Source organism: Gopherus evgoodei, chromosome 6 (assembly GCF_007399415.2).
Source record: "Gopherus evgoodei ecotype Sinaloan lineage chromosome 6, rGopEvg1_v1.p, whole genome shotgun sequence".
Classification (NCBI taxonomy): domain Eukaryota; kingdom Metazoa; phylum Chordata; order Testudines; family Testudinidae; genus Gopherus; species Gopherus evgoodei.
In genome coordinates this window covers 43,955,902-43,978,770 of record NC_044327.1, presented here as the reverse complement: position 1 = coordinate 43,978,770, position 22,869 = coordinate 43,955,902, and the positions used below count along the sequence as shown (strand labels likewise).

The following is a 22,869-nucleotide window of genomic DNA, read 5'->3' as shown; positions in this document are numbered from 1 at the left end:
ACTACACCCACACCCCAGGATGGCTTTATCCACTTCCTAAGCTGTGCTTGCCTGCTCTGCCCTCCACAGCACCCATCCACCTGGTTCCGCTAGCTAACCCTAGAAGAGAATTGAGCACAGTGTGTGGCTGTGGATATGCAGTATAATATGAAGAGGATTTGATCCAATACCCTGGTTCCACTGAGTATCTGAACCAGAATCACATTTTACAGATGGATCTAGTTCTTTTATGGGCTGAACCAAAATACTGGGCAAATACCCCTGAACTCTTTTGGGAGAGGTGGTCAGAAACCAGCCTACCTATTTGTCTGATCCTTTCTGAGAGGTTACTGGGCTTTCCATGTTCTCTCTCAATGTTTCCAGAACCAGGAAGCAGTGCAGGGGGATTACATGGAAATAGATCTACCCTTATTCACACCAAATCAAGTACAACTATAAAGAATGCCCAGGAAGGCAGGGAAGTGTCACCAGCCTGTCAGTCGCCTAGTTTCTCTTTCCCAGTCTCCCCGTGTGTTTGAGTCAGAGTGAGTGCCGAGGGGGAGAGAAACACTCTGTCTTTGAATTAGCCAACCGGCTGACCAGCAGTTACCCGCCCCCTTGCCCCCTCCCTCCCCTCCTAGGCTCTGGCACTCGGGAGGCTGCTGGCTGACGGCCCTTAAGCATTCACCCCCCGCCTCCTTCCCTGTACTGCAATCCCCCTGTCCACACAGCGCTGATACAACCAGCGGAGAGCACGGGTCTCCCAATTCCTGGCGCTTGCAGCCCGGTCGCCCTTCTTCCCCAGGCAAGCGTGGACAGACAGCACCTCTCCCATCACAGGAACAAAATTACAGCAGTGAGCTAGCAAAGTCATCATCAAACAAGTCAACTTCATCTTCCTCACCTACGGACACTGACTGCGGGACCCGGCAGTGAGAGGCGAGCCCCTCAAGTTTTGTAAAACCAAATTCCCCCCCACAAGAAAAGAAAAAGCAACTTTTCCCACTCCTCTCTTTGTATGTGTCTTCCCGAGACCTGATGGAAACTGTTCATGCTCACGTGGATAGCCTCTCTCAAGTGTGTTTGAAGGGAACCAAAGTTGCTTTTCTTTATTCGGCTCTCTCCTTGCAATTAGTTGCGGTCATTCTTTCTTAGAGGAGAGACAGGCTCTGCCTGGAGAAGGAATATGCACCTTGGGCTTTGTTGTGGAAAACCTGGTTACCTGGTAAGTGGATGCTGCCATAGGAACTTTGCTTGCAGGCGCACGCACAGAAAAGTAAAAGCTGACCTACCACCAAACCAAGTTAAGAGAAGCACGTTAGCAAAACCACCACGGCAGCAGCAGCAATCCTGTGGAGTCTTAACTGTTTTGTATACACACTCGCCTCCTCTCCTTCTTCACGGGGAAGTGTATTTCAGAGGGAAAGGTAGAGTGTGCTTTACTTATCAGCTGAGACGTGGGCAGAATAGAACTTCCCACAAGGAAACTGAAATGTACCTATGGCTGTATGTATAGTAGAACGACAATGTGTAAAAATGAAAGGGGCGGTGGCTGCTTTAATCTGACCATAGACGGATGTGAGATTTATTTGCAGGAGGAGGCGAAGGGTTAATTGACAAGAGACGAGGCTCATGAAATCTTACAGGCAAAGCAAAGGCTTGGTAGTTTGTCAACTAGTAACTAGTGTAAACTTTAGACCTAAGGGGATTTTAGGGAAGAGTAAGAACCGGGTGAATGAATGACATGAGGAATGCTGTCTCATAAATGCTGTGTGTACATATGCAGGCAATTAAGTCTTCATTAGTTATAGTTTATTTTACGTGTAGTTGTAATATATATTCGTTGTTTTATAGAGTGTGTGTGAGCGTGTGTAAATGCTAGAGTTGGGATATGTATACACACCCAACAATTATATGTAAGACCCTTCAACGCTCTGTTTTTGTCAGCTCTCCAGCAAACATATGCGTTTACATTTTATTCATGCCTAGTGTCAAATATTATTCCCATGTCTCATCCCCACTGTAAGGGACTTTATCCTGGTTCTCAGCTCCAGTCCTATGCATTATCTGACGTTTTTCTGCAAACTGCCCAGTCTGCCTTTGGAAAGCATGAGTCTGCAGCAGTCTTCTCTCAGGCTTCAATGTTTGTTTGTTTGTTTTAAATCTTGTGGTGAAGTTACTTCGAAGTTACTCACTTATAAGAAGTCTGCTGTAGAGAAAGAGAAATAGCAATGTCTGGAAAGTTGGCACAAGTATTCTCTGACTCCGGGGGATTTGTCATCGTGTCGATGATTAAGCCGAGACTTAATACCTTGAGGAGGAAATTTTGAACTCTGGAAAGAAAATGACTGTTTGATGCTCTCCCCTGCGTTTGTTTGCGGGCACAGAATAGAATAAAGCACGGGGGTGATATTGACACTGCAAGTGACTCATATTTACCCTTTGGCAACTGGCCGGTACCCGTATGATCTCCATATAGATGGTGCATTTAATAGATTACTATACCCGTTGGCAGGGGTCGGCTGATTTTTTCTACGCACACATCAGTCTCTGCTGTACTGAAATGCCATATTCAGAGCACCGCAGAGAGGACGGGAGACAGGGGCGCTCGCAGCCCGGATGAGAAGCCCCATGGTGGCCCCAGCGGTGTGAAATCCACCTGAGCGGTCATGTCAGTTTACCAGGGCGCCTTCCCTCCTTTAAGCCAGCCTCAGAAGCGCGTTTAAGGCTGAGCCCAGGTAGCTGGTGCGCTCGCTCGGTAGCCAGCGCTGCTGCTAGGGGGTCGCGGGTGGGGAGCTGACCAGAGGCAGCGTGGCTGCAGATCTGATTGTACCGTCCCCGTTGCAGTCTCGGGAGCTGGGGATAGTCCCCGTACCCAGCCATTAGCCGAGGACACTGCCCTTCCCCTCCAGCAGAGGACAGTGGAATGGGTGAAGCAGGAAGCAGTGGGAGTCAGGGGGTTCCTGTCCCCCTCCAGCAGGGAAGAGTGGGAGCTGGGGAAGGATCTCACTGTAGCCAGGGTTGGTGCTGGTATTTCAGCTGCAAACCAGAGCCAAAAGGTGAACAGCCGCAGTGGGCACCCCATTGCACCAGTGCTTCTAGGAAAGGAAGGGGGCTGCAGCTGATTAAAATAGATGGATAGGTTTCTTTGGGAGCTTTTGTGAATGCTTTCCTGAAAAAATGTTGTCAGAATCTTGAAAAGCTTCTCCCAGCTCTCCTTAGAGCTAAGTTCTGCCCCTTACACTTCGGTTTCTCTCCAGATGGTAGAAATCTTCCCCTTTAAAAACAAAACAAAACAACAATCCTGCACTTCCTGTAATCCAGATGCAACCCACAAGTGTCAATCACATCAAAGAAATGCCACAGAGCCGTTCAATGCTCACCAAAGTGACAGCTTAATCTTCAGGCCTTTTTGTGTCACTGGTAATTTCTATTTGTTAAACTTCGCTAAGTTGTCATTTCTGTTCCAGGCTTCAACTGGATATCGTTTTCCTTCTCTGAGACACTAAGATAGTTTGTTGGAAACTGTTAACTTTTTAATTAAAAGCTTTGGAAAGAGAAAGTGAGAGAGGCTGCATCTCCACTGCTGTTTTTCTTAATATTTCTCACCACTGCATTAACCACAATGGGAGATCTAGTGTCCAGGGGATGCCAATGGTGCCTGTGATTCTACCACCCTGTAATCTAAGCCTGTTCTGAGTAGGGTAGATAACATGGGTGGCAAAAACATACACAGCTGCTGTTGTCCTTTCTGCACTGGAGCTCACTATAGCTAGCTCTGGTGGTTGGCAATGGAAGACTGGGGTGGGGGCTAATGGAACTGTGAATGGGGAGTAAAGACTTTTCACGAGTATGGATTTATAAGACTGGGCCTGGGGCTGTTGACCTCTCCACATCAGAGATCCACAGTCTGCTCACTACAAGTGTTTGGAATTAGGTGTCAGACATAGTTCTGCTTAAAACTGACTTGACAAGTTTTCAAACATGGCTGTACTTAGCACAGTGTGTGCTCTAATGTGAAAAGGGCTTTAGAGAATAATGCCATCTGTGGGTTTGTGTACTTTCTTCAGTACTTTATTTTATTTTCTTGTAATGATTATATCAGTTTAGATGGAGTCTGAAAGTTAAGAGGCCAGATTTTATTCTTAGGTGCATCAGTGTAAATTTACTCCGGGGATAGACTCCGAGTTATTTCAGATTCATACTAGTGTGAATGAAAGAATTCTGCTCTGGATGATTTAAAATCATTTTTATTCAAATTAATACTTAAATGAATTAACATGGTTTAAAAGTCTCTTGTAAAGCGTAAGTTCCAGCCATTTAAGGAGGAAAAATGTGGATTTCAGCTTTTATTAGTGACTTAATAGCAATACCATTGTGTGATCCTTGAACTAGAGCCAGATAACCCTAGAAAGGGCTTTATCCTGACCTCCAATTCACAACACACATCCTCATATGTTAAGGAAAATCAGCTTCTAAGTTTGAGCCTACTGTAGACTAAATCTTGTCCCCAGCAGCATCTGTGACACAGAAACTGCAGAAGCCCACAAGGCCCACTTGGACTGTGAAGCTTCTGATGGTTCAGGGGAAGAAACCCAAAACTGGAGGCAGACGTAGCACGTACTGGCATCCAATCCCTCTCCTTCTCAGGGTGAGTACAGGATTCTACCCAATGACTCATCAGGCCTTGGACATGATGTGAAGGAGGGTACTGACTTTTCACCATTTCAGTGGGGGTAATGTGTATGGGTTTCTGACTGACTGATGGCTGTGAAAGACTGATTGAGGCCATATTATCTGAAGACCTCTTGCCTGACAACTTCAAGCTAAAATGGACAGTCAAGAAGCAAGCAGGGAAACCTGTAGGGTGAAGAACAGTGTTCTTGTCAGAGGGGGAGCTTTGCTAATCAATTTGAGTGGCCATCATGACAGCTCCATTCCCTTCCAACACCCCCTTACCCAAACATAAGTGCATGGTGTTTTTTAAAGACCTGTGCAGAAAAGATAGTAGGGAGAGAGTCTGGAGGCAGGCTGGTTTGTGAGTGGTGATGAGGAGCTTAGGGAAGGGAAGCTGGAAGGCTGCATTCCTACAAGGGCAGAGTTTTATGGTTGTGGGGTGTTATCTGAGGTATATGCTGGTTGTGCCAGAGGTGAGGTGTGTGTCTCTGGGTGGAGGAGTAGATAATAGGGACTGTTAGATGCCTTCACTTTCAGTCTTCTTGCTTTTGTGGCTTTATGTTAGGTAGTGTTATGTGCAGAGCAATATAAACTCACACATCATGTAGTGGTTTTGTATATTCGTACTTTTGTCAAGAAATCTTTGGTTAATAATACTTATTGTCCTGGTTTGTTGAGATGCAATGCAAAAAAATGCATAACATAAGATTAAAAATCTGAATATCTCCAGAGAGAAGACACTTCAGAAAGGATCAGTCTTTTTTTTGAGTTTCTTCCAAACAATGTTATCTAGAGTACTGTAAGAGCTGCAACAGAGTGAGTCAAATAGCATAAGAATATGAACCCTTGAATGTTCAGTATTTTTGATGATTTAAGTTAGACCCATAAAATATTGTTGGCCTATTCTCTTATAGGGACCCAGACTTGCTCCTCTCACTCAAACAAAACTACTGTTGACTTTGTTGGGAATTTTTTCCTTAACAGGGATTACAGGATCAAATTGTACAGGTAAGATTTTCAGACACTCAGCATTGGTCTAACTTTACTTCTATTGAAGTCAATGAGTTTTATCTTCCCAGAGGACTATCCTCAGTGTATTTATACTGTGTATGCATACCATAGTAGGGGCACAGATATTGGTGAATTCATCTTTTGTTTCTCTTTATGAAGGAATTGATTCAGTTTTTCCAGTTCTGCAGCTTGAATTTAAGTCATACTATGTGGTTTACTGAGAGTAGACTCATGAGTCAGATGTGCATTTTGAGTAACTGTTGTCATGTTGTTAGTAACAATGATGTCAGCTAAATAAAATACAGTTTTAAAAATAGTGGGCCTAATCATGTTTCTGCAGACATCAGTGGGAGGAAGAATAGACCCAAGAATGGACTTTACCCATTTTTAAATGTTATTTTCAAACTATAGAGAAAATAAAATGCTCATGTTTATATCACATATCTGATGATGTTACAGTAAAGCAAAATCTGTCTAATAAATTAATACAATCTCAGGACAGTTTTCATTTTATTGGTAATATTTTTGTCTCTCTAAATTCTGAATGGTAAGTTGATTGAAGATATTACATTTGATACATCTGTATTTACATGTTTCAGTTTTAATTTTGTATTCCATGATTTCTTTTATGCAGTATACTTACATTTTCCATGATTAATATGGTTAGAAGGATTTTTTTTTAAACTATGTTAGGGCGTGGTTATAGGTCTAAGTCAGCAGTCAGTTACTATTCAGCAAAACATTTAAGCATGCATTTAACTTTCAGCATGTGCTTAAGGCCCACTGACTTGTAGTTAAGCACATGTTTTAGTGCTTTGCTGAGTAGGGATGGTCTTAAGCACACACTTACAGGCTCTGCTGAACTGGTGCCTGTATGAGTAATAGGCATGACTGAAACATTGTTAAATGATAAAAATCAGTGTGATATTATAATACTTGACTATAATCTACCCGGATGGGCAAACTGAGCTGTAGAGGGAGAGGAGTAGCACTATTATAAAAGATTCCATAGAATCTAGTCAGATAATATTTCTAAGTGATAAAGACCATACAGTAGAATGTGTATGGATATAAATCTGAAGCCACATACAAATAATAGCAGACTTATGCAATCATAGAATTGTGGGGCTAAAAGGGATCTTGAGAAGTCATCAAGTCCAGCCTCCTGTACTGTGTCAGGACCAAGTAAATGTAGATCATCCCTGCAGATTAAGCCCATTACTTCTGGTCCTCCCTTCAGTGAACATGGAGAACAACTGATTACTGTCCTCTTTTTAATATTTGAAGACAGGTATCAGGTCCCACCCTCAGTTGTCTTGTTTCAAGACTAAACATGCCCAGTTTTTTTATCCTTTCATCAGAGGCTTCCTGATCAGAAGAGGGATACTGTATGCATAATGTTGAGGGAGATCAAATTGCAATTAAGGCATTATTAATATGGTTGATGGAACCAAAACAGCAATATCTGTTGTGCTTTACATCCTTAGTTAATTCGGTTTTAAGTCTCTGTGTGAAAACACTTATTTTTGTATAACAGTGCTTTTATAGCAATATAACTTAAGTTGTTTCCTTATCAGATTAACAAAATCAATGTAAAGACACTGAAATAAGAGAGTGTGCACACAGACTTAAACTGAAATAATGAGTGTGAATGCTGACTGATATAGTTCCATTGATTTAATTTGCCATGTACACAAGGACTAAATGTAATAAAACTAGCAAAGGATAACTTCAACTACAGATGTACATTGGTCAAATATCAAAATGGGGCAAGGTTTAGAGAAGCAATTTCTCAGCTGAATAAATGGTGGCTTCCTGGAACACTGATTTGAGTGCACATAAGGGTCCTCCTCCAAGGTAGCCTGAAGTGGCAGACAGGAGTTAGTCCAAAATATAACACTTGTTGACTGACTATGTAATAATGACCCCAATAAAATTAATTTCACCATTTCTGAGAGAAGTCATAACAAAATCTAGGCCAGTGGATTTACCAATGAGGAAGGGAATTAAAAATACCCTACAGTAAAAACTACAGCAGTTAAAATCCTTATGTTTGGCATGGAGGCTACAAAAGTATATGTAAACAGTCACAGAAGTCATGCACACCGTTAACCAAAAAAATAAGTAGGATGGGCTGGTGGAAAAAAACAAACAACAACAACAAACCCCCCACCAGGGCTAAATGGCGTAGTTCAGGAGATTATTTAAGCCAAACAGGTATTCTGCAGAAAGCAGAAATCCAGCCCTAGTGAAGCCAATAGAGTGCAGCATAAACTATGCCAGGTAAAGTGTAGGATGGAAATGAGGGTGAAGAGGATATTTAAAGAGCAAATAGCCAAAGACACAAAAACATTCTCAAAGTATATCCAAATCAGGAAACCTGTAAGAGAATCAGTGGGTCTGCTAAGCTAGCTGGGAGTAAAGGGGAGAAAGGCTACTAGCCTGGAACTCAGGAGGCCCATGTTCAGTTTCCTGCTCTGCCAGATATTTCCTCTGTAACCTTGGGCAAATTAGTTAGTCTTTCTGTGCGTCAATTCCCCATGTGTCAAATTGGAATAATAGCACTTTCCTACCTCACAGGGATGTTGTGAGGATAAATACATTAAAGATTGTGAGGCAGTCAGAAACTACGGTCTTGGGGGGCAGGTAAGTACCTGTGACAGAAATATGAGGAAACTAAGGAAGAAATTGCAGAGAAGCTAAATGACTTATCTGCAATTGCCTTCACCACAGAGGATATGGGGGACTTCTGCAGGTGCTGTAAATTTGCTGCGGTTCAAAATATAAATTATGTGTATGTATGAAAAAGAAGAAAGGGGCAGAGATGGTGAAAAGCAAATTAGATTATTAAAAATTGGCTTATTTTGGAAAATTTACGGTATTTTTAGTCACATAGATTTTTATATTTTAAAATATATATTTATTTTGACAGTGTCCCTTTAATATTGTTGACTAATAGGTGTGTTTTCTTCCATGCACATAAATTTCAATCAGTAGTAAAAAGTTACACATACCTATCAAGTGAAGAACATCAACTTAAGTATAATTGAAATTAATTAATTATATTGGTACAATGGTTAGCTTGAAATCCAGTGAAGTATAGTAAATTTCATCTGTAAGTGTGAAGAACAGTAACATATGATAAAAGTATGACAAAAACAAATCCAAGTATTGCATCTTATTGTAGCATACAGTATTACAGGAAAAATAACAAGGAAATCAGAGTATTAAAAACACATGGAATATATTGACCTGGATTTGATAGGGCCCTTTAGGTATATATATTGTATAGAAATATGCTTCTGTCAATCTAAATATACTGTGAACAAAAGTAATAAACCTGTCATGTATAATCTCCTCTTTATTATGTTTGCACTTTTCTAATGTAGTTAAAAATTATAGACAAGAATGATTTTGGCTTGCTGCTGATTTATACTGCTGTAGTGTACAGCCTTGCCAACAGCATGACAGCTTTTTGTTTATAAGCTCTTTTCTAAAGAGCCAGTCACCTGTGTTAGGGCAAAGTACATTCTGCTTACTAAAATGAACCTTGGGAATCTAAGAACACTCAGCTCTGTCTGTCCTTGGTTGAATTGCAAAATGTGATTTATGTTGCAGCCATGCGTGAAAATAAATGATACTGCTTTTTAACCAATATGTTTTCTAATTTACATTCTTGTAATATAAAAAAATGAAAAATAAGGGAATAGGATTAGACTCTTTGTTATCGAATAACAAACTGAAATATGTGTATGCATGTGTGTATATATGTATGTGTCTAGTTGATATATATTAAACATTATATATATATAAAATACACACACACTTGATCTTCATGGTGCTGAGCACTGGGGTCCCAAATCATCAAAGCAGTTAAGTGTATGCTTAGTTTTTTTGGACAGAACAGGGCCATAGTGCTTAGACCTTGTAGGACTGAAGTTCTTAACTTTAAGCATGTGAGTGGAGTAGTCTGTGATGGCTCTCTGAGTACCTGGCACTGAGAGTCAGCTTGTTATCCCAGCCTCCAGCATGTGGGAGTCTTGCTAGTAGTAACTGAGTGGTAGCTCTGTGACATCACCAGCCTTTCAGCCACTCAGCCGCTCTTCTGTGGGCTATGCCACCCTGTGTCTGTCTTGCAGGTTAACAAGAGATGTGCCTGAGTCCCCGAGTTCCCTTGAACTGTTCCCCTGTGATCTCTAGCTCCTGACACTGGCTACTCAGAGAAATCCCAGATCCTCTGCCCCCAAAGGAGCAATGTGCCCCAGTTTACTGATCGGACTTTAAATCATCACTCCTGTATAACACACGTCACTTATGAGCACTTATACGAAAACAAAAATAGCTTTATTTTAGAAAGAGTAGAGATTCAACTAGAAACAAGACAGAGTGGTAGAAACAAATGGTTACAATACAAAACAAAGTCATAAAACGCAAACCAGGGTCTACTCTTACTAACAGTTACCTTTCCTATCTAATAAAGTAGTTTCTCTTCAAAGTTCAGTCTGTTGCAGAGCTGGTTGACTTTACAGGAAACAGGATCCAAACTTTCATGAAAACACTCTTGCCCCACAAGACACAAGATATTTCCTCAGTGAATGAACCCAGAGCGTCTTTTCCCACTCTGTGATATACTGAAACAGTCTTTTGTCTCTGGGAGAGTCCCTTTCTATTGAAACATTGCTCCCCGCTTTTTAACTTCCAGATGATTTTGATTGTTTGCAGTTGTCTCTGATGGGTTTCTATGGATAGTCTTGGGATGGAGTAAGACTAGACAATTAATCTTGCATTATACCAACAGCTAACCAAAGAGTGGTGACAGCTCCATTCTGTCTGAATTGGTCATCACCAAAAAAATATTATCCCATGGTGACTAACTTTTACTCCAAGACCATAAAGCATACTGTCAATATAGTTACATTATTCCTTAAATCAGAGGTGGGCAAACTACGGCCCGCGGGACCCTGCTGCACAGCCCCTGAGCTCCTGGCCTGAGAGGCTAGCCCTTGGCCCCTCCCCTGCTGTTCCACCTCCCTTGCAGCCTCAGTTTGCCCCACCACCGGCGCAACTCTCTGGGCAACAGTGCAGCTGCAGAGCCGCAGCCTGACCTGGTGCTCTGTGCTGTGCTATGCCATGGCATGACTGGCTCCAGCCGGGCAGCTCGGCTGCCTGTCCTGGATGTCTGGGCGGCATGGCTGTAGTGCTGCCAGCTATAGGTGCTCCAGGCAGTGCAGTAAGGGGCCAGGGAGTAGGGGGGGTTGGATAGAAGATAGGGGAGTTTGGGGTGGTGGTCAGGGGGCGGGGATGTGGATGGGGTGGGGCAGTCAGAGGGCGGGGAACAGAGTGGTTGAATGGGGGCAGGGGTTCTAGGGGGGCAGTCAGGAAGAAGAGGGGGATTGGATGGGGCTGTGGGAGGACAGTCAGGGGCAGGGATTCCGGGGGCGGTCAGGGGACAGGGAGCAGGGGCGGTTGGATGGGCAGAGGTCCCGGGGGGGGGGCATTCAGGAATGAGAGGAGGGGTTGGATGGGGCAATGGAGGGCAGTTAGGGGTGAGGCAGTCAGAGGACAAGGGAGCAGGGGGAGCGGATGAGGGCATGAGTCCCGGGGGAGCTGTCAGGGGGTGAGAAGCGGGGGGCGGGGGGATTGGATGGGAGCAGGGCCGGCCCATGCCTGGTTGTTTGGGTACAGCCTCCTCTAACCAGCCCTCCATACGATTTTGGAAACCTGATGTGGCCCTCAGGCCAAAAAGTTTACCCATCCTGCCTTACCTATATGTTCATCTTGCAATGGTAATGAGTCTTCATAAGTTATAAGTTTTCTGTAGATACTTCACTTTATGGATAAATACCCTGCAAGACATGTGTTTGGTGTAGTGAGTTTGTCAGATATAAGACGAGTTGTTTGCAAAGAACAGGGGGCCCTTTGCCAAGCGGCCTCTGTGTCACGTAGTCCTATGGACTTCAATCATGAACCATCTGGCCCTGTGTCCATTGGTTTCAGTGGGGCTACTCATGTGTTTAAGTGTTTTGCTGGATTGGGGCCAGGGTTCTTGGTCTTTTGCAAAATAGAGTCCTGTATGAATATAAATGCGTGTAATTTGAGCCTCAGTTTTGTGTGTGCAAACTGCAATTGTGCAAAACAGCTAGGTATCTAAGTCCTGAGTCAGCAGAACACTTAAGCATGTTCTTAAATTTAAACACATGAATCTGGTGGTTAAAATTAAGCATGTGCTCGAGTGTTTTGCCGAACTTGGAATTATCCCATTTGTGTGATATCTTTAACCACTTGATTTGAATCCACAAATGCTGCTTCTCTTCACAGATCTGATTGTGTCTGTATATGTGAACATTCATAAAAATGTAAGTGGAAAAATACTCTGGGAAAAACTTGCACAATTAAAAGGCTGCCTTTGAAAATTTGGCCATACGCTTTATTAGGACATTAAAAATAATCTGAATCTAGAAGATTTACATCTTGATCCATCTTTGCAATGATTGCAATTATTTTTATGAACTTGGCACAGTAGAGCACTCTTACAGTATTTTTCCTAGTAGAATCGCGTGCTGTGTAGTAGGGAAAAAACCCTCTGCAATCAGTTCTGCTGTATTTCTGACCTTTAGAATGTCAGCTGGCATCTCTTTCATGTCTTATATGTGTGTGAATATTGCTTGTTTTGGTTTTCAGCACCTTTTTAATCAACAGAGTGAAGGGCTGGCAGAATGGGATAGTGGTGCTCATCCTGGTGATGACTTCCACTCAGCAGCTGCTTTTCACTCCAGGCTGACTTCCTTGACTTGCTCAGCATTCACTCCCTTTCATGGCTAGTTTATCTAGTCTGAAGACAGTTGACCTTATTGTAAAATTCTGCTTTTGAAGGGGCAGGCTTTCTTATTACAATTCTGAGTCATCATTTAGCTTTGTCCTCTCTCTTTGATTGCCTGTATATTGCTCATACTTTGCTGCTCACAATCAATTTTTTTTCATATAGTTAAATATTGTGTGCAGTCCTGTCATCATATATTATTTACTACAGTGTAAAATATTGTCATTTATGTATTTTTAACAGGCTTAATCACTATGGATAACAAATTGACCTTGGCCTGATGTCATTGATACCTGTGGATTTGTATAACACCTTTTGATCATTGCAACTACTTGACAATGAATGGGAAGTCATGCAGTATGAGCCACCGGACCGCGGGTACTCCCCATGGTCCTGGGATGATCAATGGACAGCAAATTCCACCTATCAGAGTTCATGCAGGAACACCTTGCCCATCTTCAAATAGCAGCACCCCAAGCCCAGCTATTGGAAACTTGTCTACCAGCCTCCACTTGAAGATGCCCTTTGGAGGAGGAGTAGCTCCTCAGAGCAACATCACTGATAGTACCATCCACCTCCCTGCTTTAAGTCCCAGGAGACAAGTGGTTACAAATGGGAAGCCTTTATTCCAAGTCCCACAGCCTCCAGGGCTGCCAGCACCACAGTCTTTAAAACCAAAGCAGCAGGAGTTTGGGAACACCTTCTCCCCAAGCACAATTAAAGGTAGGAGCGATTTTTAATGTTACTAGTACTATTTTTCTGATTATGATCCTTCCTTTGCTGCTATCTCATGCTTAACAGTACTGGAGAAAAATTTAAGTAATTCACAGTTTGATTATTACCACAGAAGTTGCAATATCTAGTGATTGCCCAAAATTGTTGTATTGTGCAAAAATGCCAGTGAGCATGTAATCAATGTTTTCTGACTTTGCTTTGCTACTGCAACATCTTAGATCAACAAGTCCAGGTAGCAATTTTATTTGCTTTTGTAGCAAAGTTGTGCAAGTGCTGCAGGAAAAATTCTATAGTGGATGTAAGAGCACAGCCTCCTATGAATGACTAACAACTGCTCATTGATGGAAGCAGCAGTGTTGCTGATGTTTTTGAAGTAAGGGTGCTGCACAGTATGTAAAGCTCTTTAGATACTTTGAAGGGCTACTGGCCACTGAGCACCCTTCAGCCATGACTTACTGATTGGGAACCATTGTATGCGTCATTCTAACTAGTGACGCAGACCTCACAAGGTGTGGAGTTCAGTTCTGTTTGGATAGGCATTTTCTACTTCAGAGGCTTATCTGAACTCCATGAAGCTCTGGAGTCTGCAAAACAAGGCTGGAACTGGGGGATCTGATTCAGGTTGGAAATAGTGAGTACCATTTTTAGGTATTTTGGCACCACCCCTTCCAGTCCTGGAAATGCAGAGAATTACAGATTGAATGAAGGAAAAAAGTGAAACATTTTCAAATATCGGGAAAAGGTTTTGGTCTGAGTGAAAATTTGAGGAGTGGGGTTGAGGTATCTTATTTATTGCTTCAGCTGTCTCTTGCTTTTCACAACTTTATTCTAAGTATGTGGCTGCAGTATTTGAGGGATTCTTGACTTTAATGAAAATGCCATGTCTACATCTGCTCATAACAGGCATATTGGGCATACTGGATTTTTTTTTTGAAAACTTTCCCTGCTCTTTTAAATAAGGGATAAAGTGGGTTGAAAAGTCAGGATATTTTCTTTGGAATGCAAGGAAAAGCAGAATGTTTTGGGCTACCTGATATGTGAATTGCTTTTTAGTAAAGTTATATATATAGGTATTGGTGCTGAAGTCAAGAAAAGAAAACACTAACAGTCTACATTAAAAGATGCTTGCTCAAGATACTAGTAGTTCTACATTTCTATTTTGTAATTATGTTGCAAAAGTTCAAAAGGAAGTGTTATTCATAATGGTACTCACCTTCTGTCCTGTTAAGAGGAATGTTTTGTAATGCACTTGTGTATGGTAAGAATCCATAACATACAGTTTTCTTCTTATTCTCTGGATAAGAAAGACAAGTCTGAACAGGTACTATTGTATGTCTGTTACTTTAGTTAAGTATTACCTTACTTCATTTGTGGCATTGATTGCATAATATGGCTACAAGTACAGGGTTAAGGCATCTAATAAAGAAAATATTGGACATCATGGGATTTTTCAGTACATAAAAATATTACCGAAATAGAATTTATTGTTAGATATGTGTATTTAACAGCACTTTGTGAACAATCAGTTTCTTTTTTTTTTTTAAATCTACTCAGGCTCTGCAAAAGGATATTCACTAGTAACGCATCAGCAAAGCTGAAAGTGACACTTAAGAGGCAGCAGGCAGAGTGGGCTGAGAGAAAAGGGATTAGGGCAGGAGGGAAGAGACATGGGCCTGGGCCTGCTTGGTATTGCTTTGAGGCCTGCCTAAAAGACCATTTGAAATATCACAGGGAGTAGAAAAATCTTATAATTAAAATAAATAATTACCAAAACTCCAGGATATATTATTTAAAGGGAGATGTCTCAGGAAAGAAAATTTAAAAAATGTACCATTTTCACATAATCAAGTTGACATCATCCCTTTAAAGTGTAGTTATGCTCAGAAAAATGACTCAGTACAAATGGCATGTGATTGCATAACATATCTGCTCCCTATGTCTTTTTCAGTTGATTGCTGTTTACTTTTCTTGCAAAAATAAATATTTTCCATATTTTTACTCCTCTTATCCCTGCATTTACATAGTCAACAGTTATGTGAAAATAACCTGGATTTTTTTCTGGCCTGTACATCAGATGTAGAATTGTTAACTAAGTTACACTTGCAGACTCCTTATGAATGGTAATAATGCAAGAACCAAAAATAAACAAGTGTGACTTTTATATCCCTTGGTGAGATTGTAACACTGGAACTTAGAAAAAAACCTTTCCATTTGGAAACGTCATAAAGTTGATCTTGAAATCATTGTGTGACCATAATCATGACACCCACAATGCCGTTTTTAGAGTTACTTCTCAGCATATAACCATACTGCAAGATTAGCCAATAATTGGCAACAGAATACTGTGCTCTCTATTTGAGAAGGAATTACCTCAACAGCTAACCATAACATAGTAGGATTTTAAAGGTAAGATCTCAGTAGAAAACTTATATAGGAAGACTATTTTTATGCTTCAGTTCTGCCTCTTATGCTATGTGTTAATTTCACATCCTGCATGTAAACTCCTCTCTAGAAACCTCTGTATCAGAAATGTAATTTAAGCTCTTACATCTACTCTGTAATCTTCTTGGAGAAGGAGCTATCTTTATTCTATTGGTAAAGGATCATATTTGTCTATGGCACTGTTTGTGGATGTTCAAAATGCTGTTGCAAAGATCATTCTCCTGGAACATCTCTGTGACCATCTCACCCCCTTCTTTGCATCCCTCCACGGGCTGCCCCTTCTCCACTGCAACAAGCACAAGCTACTTGTCTGTGCTTTTGAGACCTATAGCCCCAACACACCTATTGTCTCTTACACAATATTGAGATATTAACTGTCATCTTAATTTCATAAATGATGCCAGCCTTGACTGCCCATTTTTATAATATTCTTACAAGCACCTGCATGCTTCCACCCATGCTTCCTCTAATGCATGGGAGGAGCTCATGGTAAATACTGAAAAAGACACTTCATTATCCTCCTTCAAATCCATCCTTAAAACTATGGATGTTTTCAGTGATGCCTCCAAAAATCTCGATTATGGTTAGGCAGCTGGTTTGCTGTGACCACTGTTATCATGCTGACCAGTGTCAACTCATTGTTTCCTTGGGCTCCCCCACTCTGTTTTATTTATCCACCTTTTGTCTGTAGTCTTACACTTAGATTGCAAATTCTTCAGGGTAGGAACTGCCTCTTTGTTGCATGTTTGTATGATAGTAGCACCTAAAGGTGCATATTAGAGTCTGAATCGAAGCCCATTAACTTCAGTGGGCTTTGGATAAAGCCTGTAGTGTTTTTACTGTAATGACAGTTTTTGAACTAGAAGGAAATATACACATAGTTTATCACCAGCCCAAGCACCATCAAGATACTAAGAAAATAGCTCGGAAGAAGGAACACAAAGAATGTGGTCATACCACTACTGCTCTGAATAGCGTCATGGTTTTCTTTGGTCTGACAATTTTTATAATTTTTTGTTAGAGAATTTTATTAGAGTATAGTGAGTTTGAATAGTAAAGTGACATAAAGACCTATTCTGGGTAGGATTGTCAAAAGTGTTCAGTTTTCAGGGCTATCTCTAATGCCACTGAATCGTAAAAACTCCCATTGACTAATAAAAACAGAGTTAGGCCAACACTGAGTGTTTTTGAAAATGCTCCCCAATAAACTTGGTGAGATGATGAGAAACAGGAGTCTTAATACTCAAAACAGTGAGGAGATTTAGTTTACGCATCTTCCATTGGAATTAATCTCTGGCCAGCTTTGAAAATCTCAACTAGATACTTAATTTTTGTTGTTAACTTGGGCAAACCCAGGACCTGCACCACTGAAGACAATGATAAAACTTCCTCTTATCTTAATGGAAGCGCAGTATCGAGCCCTTTGTTTTAAACTCCAACAGCATCTGCCTTTTACTAATAAGTGATTGATGTAGTCATGGCTAAGACTTTCAGCAGCTCTGAAAACCAAGAGTCACTCACAGCTCACTGAAAGCAGCATTTAGGGCACATACAGTGCTTCGTTGTGGGACAAACAAGTAAAAGAACTAGCTGTACATAGTGCTGCTCGAAGGAGTTCAATTTTCATAAATTCCACGCTTGGAACCTCCTGTTCTTGGAGTCCCACTGGGCTTACAGTCATCAGAATGAAGTGGTATGTGAGCCCTATTCTGGCCTGGTAAACGAACCTGTGTCTTTAAGGGGATAGTCTTATCTTTTCATGTTCCAAGCTATAATCCCACAAGTACTCAAACTCAACAATGCCTCAATAAAATTATTGAGAAGATGTGAAAGTGAGACAGAAATCTTCTTAGTCATGAATTTGTGCATTCATACACTCAGATATCACATGGCAAAAATTAAAAATCTATCTGAAAATGATGAATATTTAAAGAAAGGGTCTATAACTTAAATGACTTTGCAGTTTTTCCTGCAATGTTGGTTAAAACTTTGCCGATTACAAATTTAGGGCTGGATTTTCCAATCCAGTAAGGCCAGCACAAAGTGGCCTTAAAGCAGCAGAAGATGGCTAATGGAGAATTCTCCCCAAGCAGAGAAACTCTTTGCTGGCATACGGTTGATGGAGGCGGCTGATCTGCTGCTACACCATCCACTCCTCCTATGCCCAGTGTAAGAGGAAAGAGGGAGTGCATAAGGGGCATGGCATGGGCAGGACAAGAAGGGGAGCAAGGGTGTCAGAATGATGTTCTAATCTACTACACCCAATCCTCTAGTGATCTTATGCCAGTGGCATAATTTTGAGCTGCCCTGTGCAGCAATACCTTGCACAAGTGCTGAGCATGTCTGAATCAGGGAGTTGCAACCAGCTTCTCGTGGCCGTCACGCTGAATGTAGTGGAGAATCAGCGCTTTGGAATCAAATCTGGCCTTCAATCACACCAAAAAAACTCTGTAGAAATCAATGTAGTTGAAGTACAGGGAAGTAACTGAAGCTTGAATCTGACCTTTAGAGTGTGACTTTGGAAATATTTGAGATACATTATAAAAAAATCATCCAGGTACATTTGTTAGTAAAACTACCAAACTGGAGCCTTTAAAAAAAAAGTGCACATTTAACAAGTTGTGCTTTAATTTACACAGCCACATAACCTCCAGCAAAAGTCTTTTCCATTTATAATTCCTGTGATTCCAACAAGCACTAAGCTTGACACATCTGACAGTTAGAATCATAGAATATCGAGGTTGGAAGGGACCTGAGCAGGTCATCTGGTCTAATCCCCTGCTCAAAGCAGGACCAATTCCCAACCAAATCATCCCAGCCAGGGCTTTGTCGAGCCTGACCTTAAAAACCTCTAAGGAAGGAGATTCCACCATCTCCCTAGGTAACCCATTCCAGTGCTTCACCACCCTCCTAGTCAAAAAGTTTTTCCTAATATCCAACCTAAACCTCCCCCACTGCAACTTGAGACCGCTGCTCCTTGTTCTGTCATCTGGTACCACTGAGAACAGTCTAGATCCATCCTCTTTGGAACCCCTTTCAGGTAGTTGAAAGCTGCTATCAAATGCCCCCTCATTCTTCTCTTCTGCAGACTAAACAATCCCAGTTCCCTCAGCCTCTCCTCATAAGTCAGGTGCTCAAGCCCCCTAATCATTTTTGTTGCCCTCCAATTTTTCCACATCCTTCTTGTAGTGTGGGGCCCAAAACTGGACACAGTACTCCAGATGAGGCCTCACCAATGTCGAATAGAGGGGAATGATCACGTCCCTTGATCTGCTGGCAATGCTCCTACTTATACAGCCCAAAATGCCATTAGCCTTCTTGGCAACAAGGGCACACTGTTGACTCATATCCAGCTTCTCATCCACTATAACCCCTAGGTCCTTTTCTGCAGAACTGCTGCCCCTAGCCATTCGGTCCCTAGTCTGTAGCAGTGCATGGGTTTCTTCCGTCCTAAGTGCAGGACTCTGCACTTGTCCTTGTTGAACCTTGTCAGATTTCTTTTGGCCCAATCTTCTAACTTGTCTAGGTCCCTCTGTATCCTATCCCTACTCTCCAGGGCATCTACAACTCCTCCCAGTTTAGTGTCATCTGCAAACATGCCGAGGATGCAATCCACGCCATCCTCCAGATCATTAATGAAGATATTGAACAAAATCAGACCCAGGATCGACCCTTGGGGCACTCTGCTTGATACCAGCTGCCAACTGGACATGGAGCCATTGATCAGTACCCGTTGAGTCCGACGATCTAGCCAGCTTTCTATCCACCTTATAGACCATTCATCCAGCCCATACTTCTTTAACTTGCTGGGAAGAATACTGTGGGAAACCATATCAAAAGCTTTGCTAAAGTCAAGAAATAACAGATCCACTGCTTTCCCCTCATCCACAGACTCAGTTTTCTCCTCATAGAAGGCAATTAGGTTAGTCAAGCATGACTTGCCCTTGGTGAATCCATGCTGACTGTTCCTGATCACTTTCCTCTCCTCTAAGTGCTTCAGAATTGATTCCTTGAGGACCTGCTCCATGATTTTTCCAGGGACTGAGGTGATGCTGACTGGCCTGTAGTTCCCTGGATCCTCCTCCTTCCCTTTTTTAGAGATAGGCACTACATTAGCCTTTTTCCACTCATCTGGGACCTCCCTCTATCACCATGAGTTTTCAGAGATAATGGCCATGGCTCTGCAATCACATCTGCCAGCTCCGTTAGCACCCTTTGATGCAATGCATGTGGCCCCATGGACTTGTGCTCATCTAAATAATCCTGAACCACTTCTTTCTCCACAGAGGGGTGGTCACCTTCTCCCCATGCTGTGCTGCCCAGTGCAGCAGTCTGGGAGCTGATCTTGTTCATGAAGACAGAGGCAAAAAAAGCATTGAGTACATTAGCTTTTTCCACATCCTCTGTCACTGGGTTGCCTCCCTCACTCAGTAAGGGGCCCACACTTTCCTTGACTTTCTTCTTGTTGCTAACATACCTGAAGAAACCTTTCTTGTTACTCTTAACATCTCTTGCTAGCTGCAACTCCAAGTGTGATTTGGCCTTCCTGATTTCACTCCTGCATGCCTGAGCAATATTTTTATACTCCTCCCTGGTCATTTGTCCAGACTTCCACTTCTTGTAAGCGTCTTTTTTGTGTTTAAGATCAGCAAGGATTTCACTGTTAACCTAAGCTGTTTGCCTGCCATATTTACTGTTCTTTCTACACATCGGGATGGTTTGTTCCTGCAATCTCAATAAGGATTCTTTAAACTACAGCCAGCTCTCCTGGACTCCTTTCCCTCTTATGTTGTTCTCCGAGGGGATGCTGCCCATCAGTTACCTGAGGGAGTCAGGATCTGCTTTTCTGAAGTCCAGGGTCCATATTCTGCTGCTCTCCTTTCTTCCTTGTGGATTTGTGGGTTTGATTGCTGTTGTACTTTTGCTGAAAACTGTGTGCAATAAAGTGGGACATGCTTGATACATGAGGTCATTAAGGGATTGTTTCCATGAACGATTAGACCATGACAAGCTGAGATGCGTATCTGCCCCATACTAGCCTTCTGTGGTCTAACTGTCTTTGTTCTCTCTGCTGATGCATGGTAACAGTTCATGAGAGCACTTTGATCAAGTCTGTCACAATTCAGGGCAACTGCATCTGTATTTCCCCCCAGTGGTTCAGCAAGGGCAGCCACTCTCAGGCTTTTGGCTCGCTAGCTGTTGCCTTTCTTGTGTGCAGACCCTCTTTCTCCTCTGACTGGGTTATCTCCAGGTTGAATGGTTCCCTGCCTTTACTGTGTTATTCCCAACAAAAGACAGGCTTCCTAAACAGGCTTGCTTGCTTTCTTTTCACAGATTAATAACAGAGTGATAACTAATAGTAATAAGTCATCACACGGCATTTCCTATACAAGCAGTACAGAGACAACATATTAAAAACAATGAAAGCATGTACACACATATTAATAAGTTTACCGGAGATCATCCCAACTTTAACATGGGCTCTGGCAGGAGATTAGTTGTTCAAACCCCACCAAAGGGGTCTCTTCTAAGGTCACAAGTTCATAGCTGATAACCGAAGGAATTACATTAGCACCCAAAATTACATACAATCTCAAAATACTATATAAACAACTGTATTTTTAATACAATGGACCCTGAAGTTATTACATCTAATTCAATAAGGTTTAACTTAATTCCATCAGGTTTATCCAGGATATTATCAGTCTGTGACCAGCTCATAACACTCTAGCGAACTGTTAATATGTATCAGCAAAGTGCACATAAACAGTTAGACTGTGGCAGGCTGTTGTGGGGTAGATTTACACCCCAGTTTACTGCAGACTAATTGTTCCCGCAGACAAGCCCTAAGACTCTTCCTCATGGTAAATAAATAAATAAATAAATAAATAAATTGTCAATCATGCCAAGGTTTTTGGACTAGCTGTGGAAAAAGGAGCAGCTCTCAAACTGTTAAGCTGTGTGAGAACTGTGAACTTGGTCAGTAAGGATCATTTGTCCCTAGCTGTCAACAAAGTCTTGTTTTACCAGGAACAATAACTGCACAGGTTTGAGAGGAGTGTTATGTGCAAAAGTGTTAATCAGTAAGCAGCTTGAGCCACATTCAAAATCTTTTACAGAGTTATTTTGCTCTTTAGTACTGTTGTTTTTATTTGTTAGTTGGCACAATCTGAAAAAGAAGTTCATCAGTATGCTGTAGAGCTCCTTACATGGAAAGCTTAATGCGGTCTTACTTTTTTTCCAGTTGTTCTCTTTAATCAGTTTTCAACAGTTTATAAGCCTGGTTATTGACAATGTTTAAGCAGCAGTGAAGTGATTAAATGATACTGATCTTAGTTTGTATCCACATACTTCAGCAGACTTGACATGGTTAAAAAAAACAAAACTAGACTTGATCACAAGGAGATCACAAATGGGGACTTCTGGCAGTTGGCTGGGAGATGCATTTGAAGACAACAGAAAGAGGCCTGGCCTGGGTGAATTCTTCAACCAGATTTGGCTTTTGCCAAATGAACACAATTTAGTGCATGAACCTTTCAAAGCTTAATTACAACAACCTATACAATAGTATTTGTATGGATTGTAAAGATGCTGGAAAAATATATATGGTAGGGCTTGGCATACTGCAGATAGTGTATTTGAGGTATATTTCCCCTGATTTCCATTTAAGCTGTACTGGGTACATTATTGTTGCAAGAGGTTCCTTTGGCAGAGGATGTTTTAGAATGCAATTTATTTTGCATTGTTCATGCTTCAAATTTAATTCAACTATTGAGACACCTTGAGCATAAAAGATGTATTTGATGTGCAGTTTTTCAAGTATATTGTCACACAATACCCAAGTGAATCCCAGGAGTCATTTTTGGGGAGTCTAAAAGAAATGATCTCAAGCATGAACTTCTGGTTCTTTTTCTTATTGTTTGGTTGTTTGTTTTAAATTAAAGAAAATGTGAACAGACAAGGAAACTAGCAAACACATAGTCACACATATACAAAAGCCCCAGGCAACTTACAAAGATCCCTCAAGAGTATTAGGTCTTGTGCCAAAATGGATCTACTTTTATATTGGAACTCTAAAATCCCTCAAGAGTATTAGGCATAATTCCAGCACTTATCCATTCTATGTTAGAATTTAATTTAATTCCTGTTATATTCAATCCTTCACCCTTTTTCCCGGTGCTTTGTAGGTTATGGCAATTAAGTTT

The 22,869-nt window shown here is 41.6% G+C and overlaps 1 protein-coding gene across 3 annotated transcripts in view; it reads left to right on the top strand.

The window, feature by feature from the left end:
- Window positions 1-1,124: 1,124 nt before the first annotated feature.
- Window positions 1,125-22,869, top strand: part of GLIS3 (GLIS family zinc finger 3) — a 280,584-nt gene continuing 258,839 nt past the window's right edge. For all 3 annotated transcript variants that reach the window (XM_030567466.1, XM_030567465.1, XM_030567464.1), the window contains exons 1-2: window positions 1,125-1,204; window positions 12,731-13,210. In XM_030567466.1, the coding sequence (XP_030423326.1) occupies window positions 12,826-13,210 (385 nt within the window). In that variant the 5' untranslated portion in view covers window positions 1,125-1,204; window positions 12,731-12,825. The remainder of the gene's footprint in view (window positions 1,205-12,730; window positions 13,211-22,869) is intronic.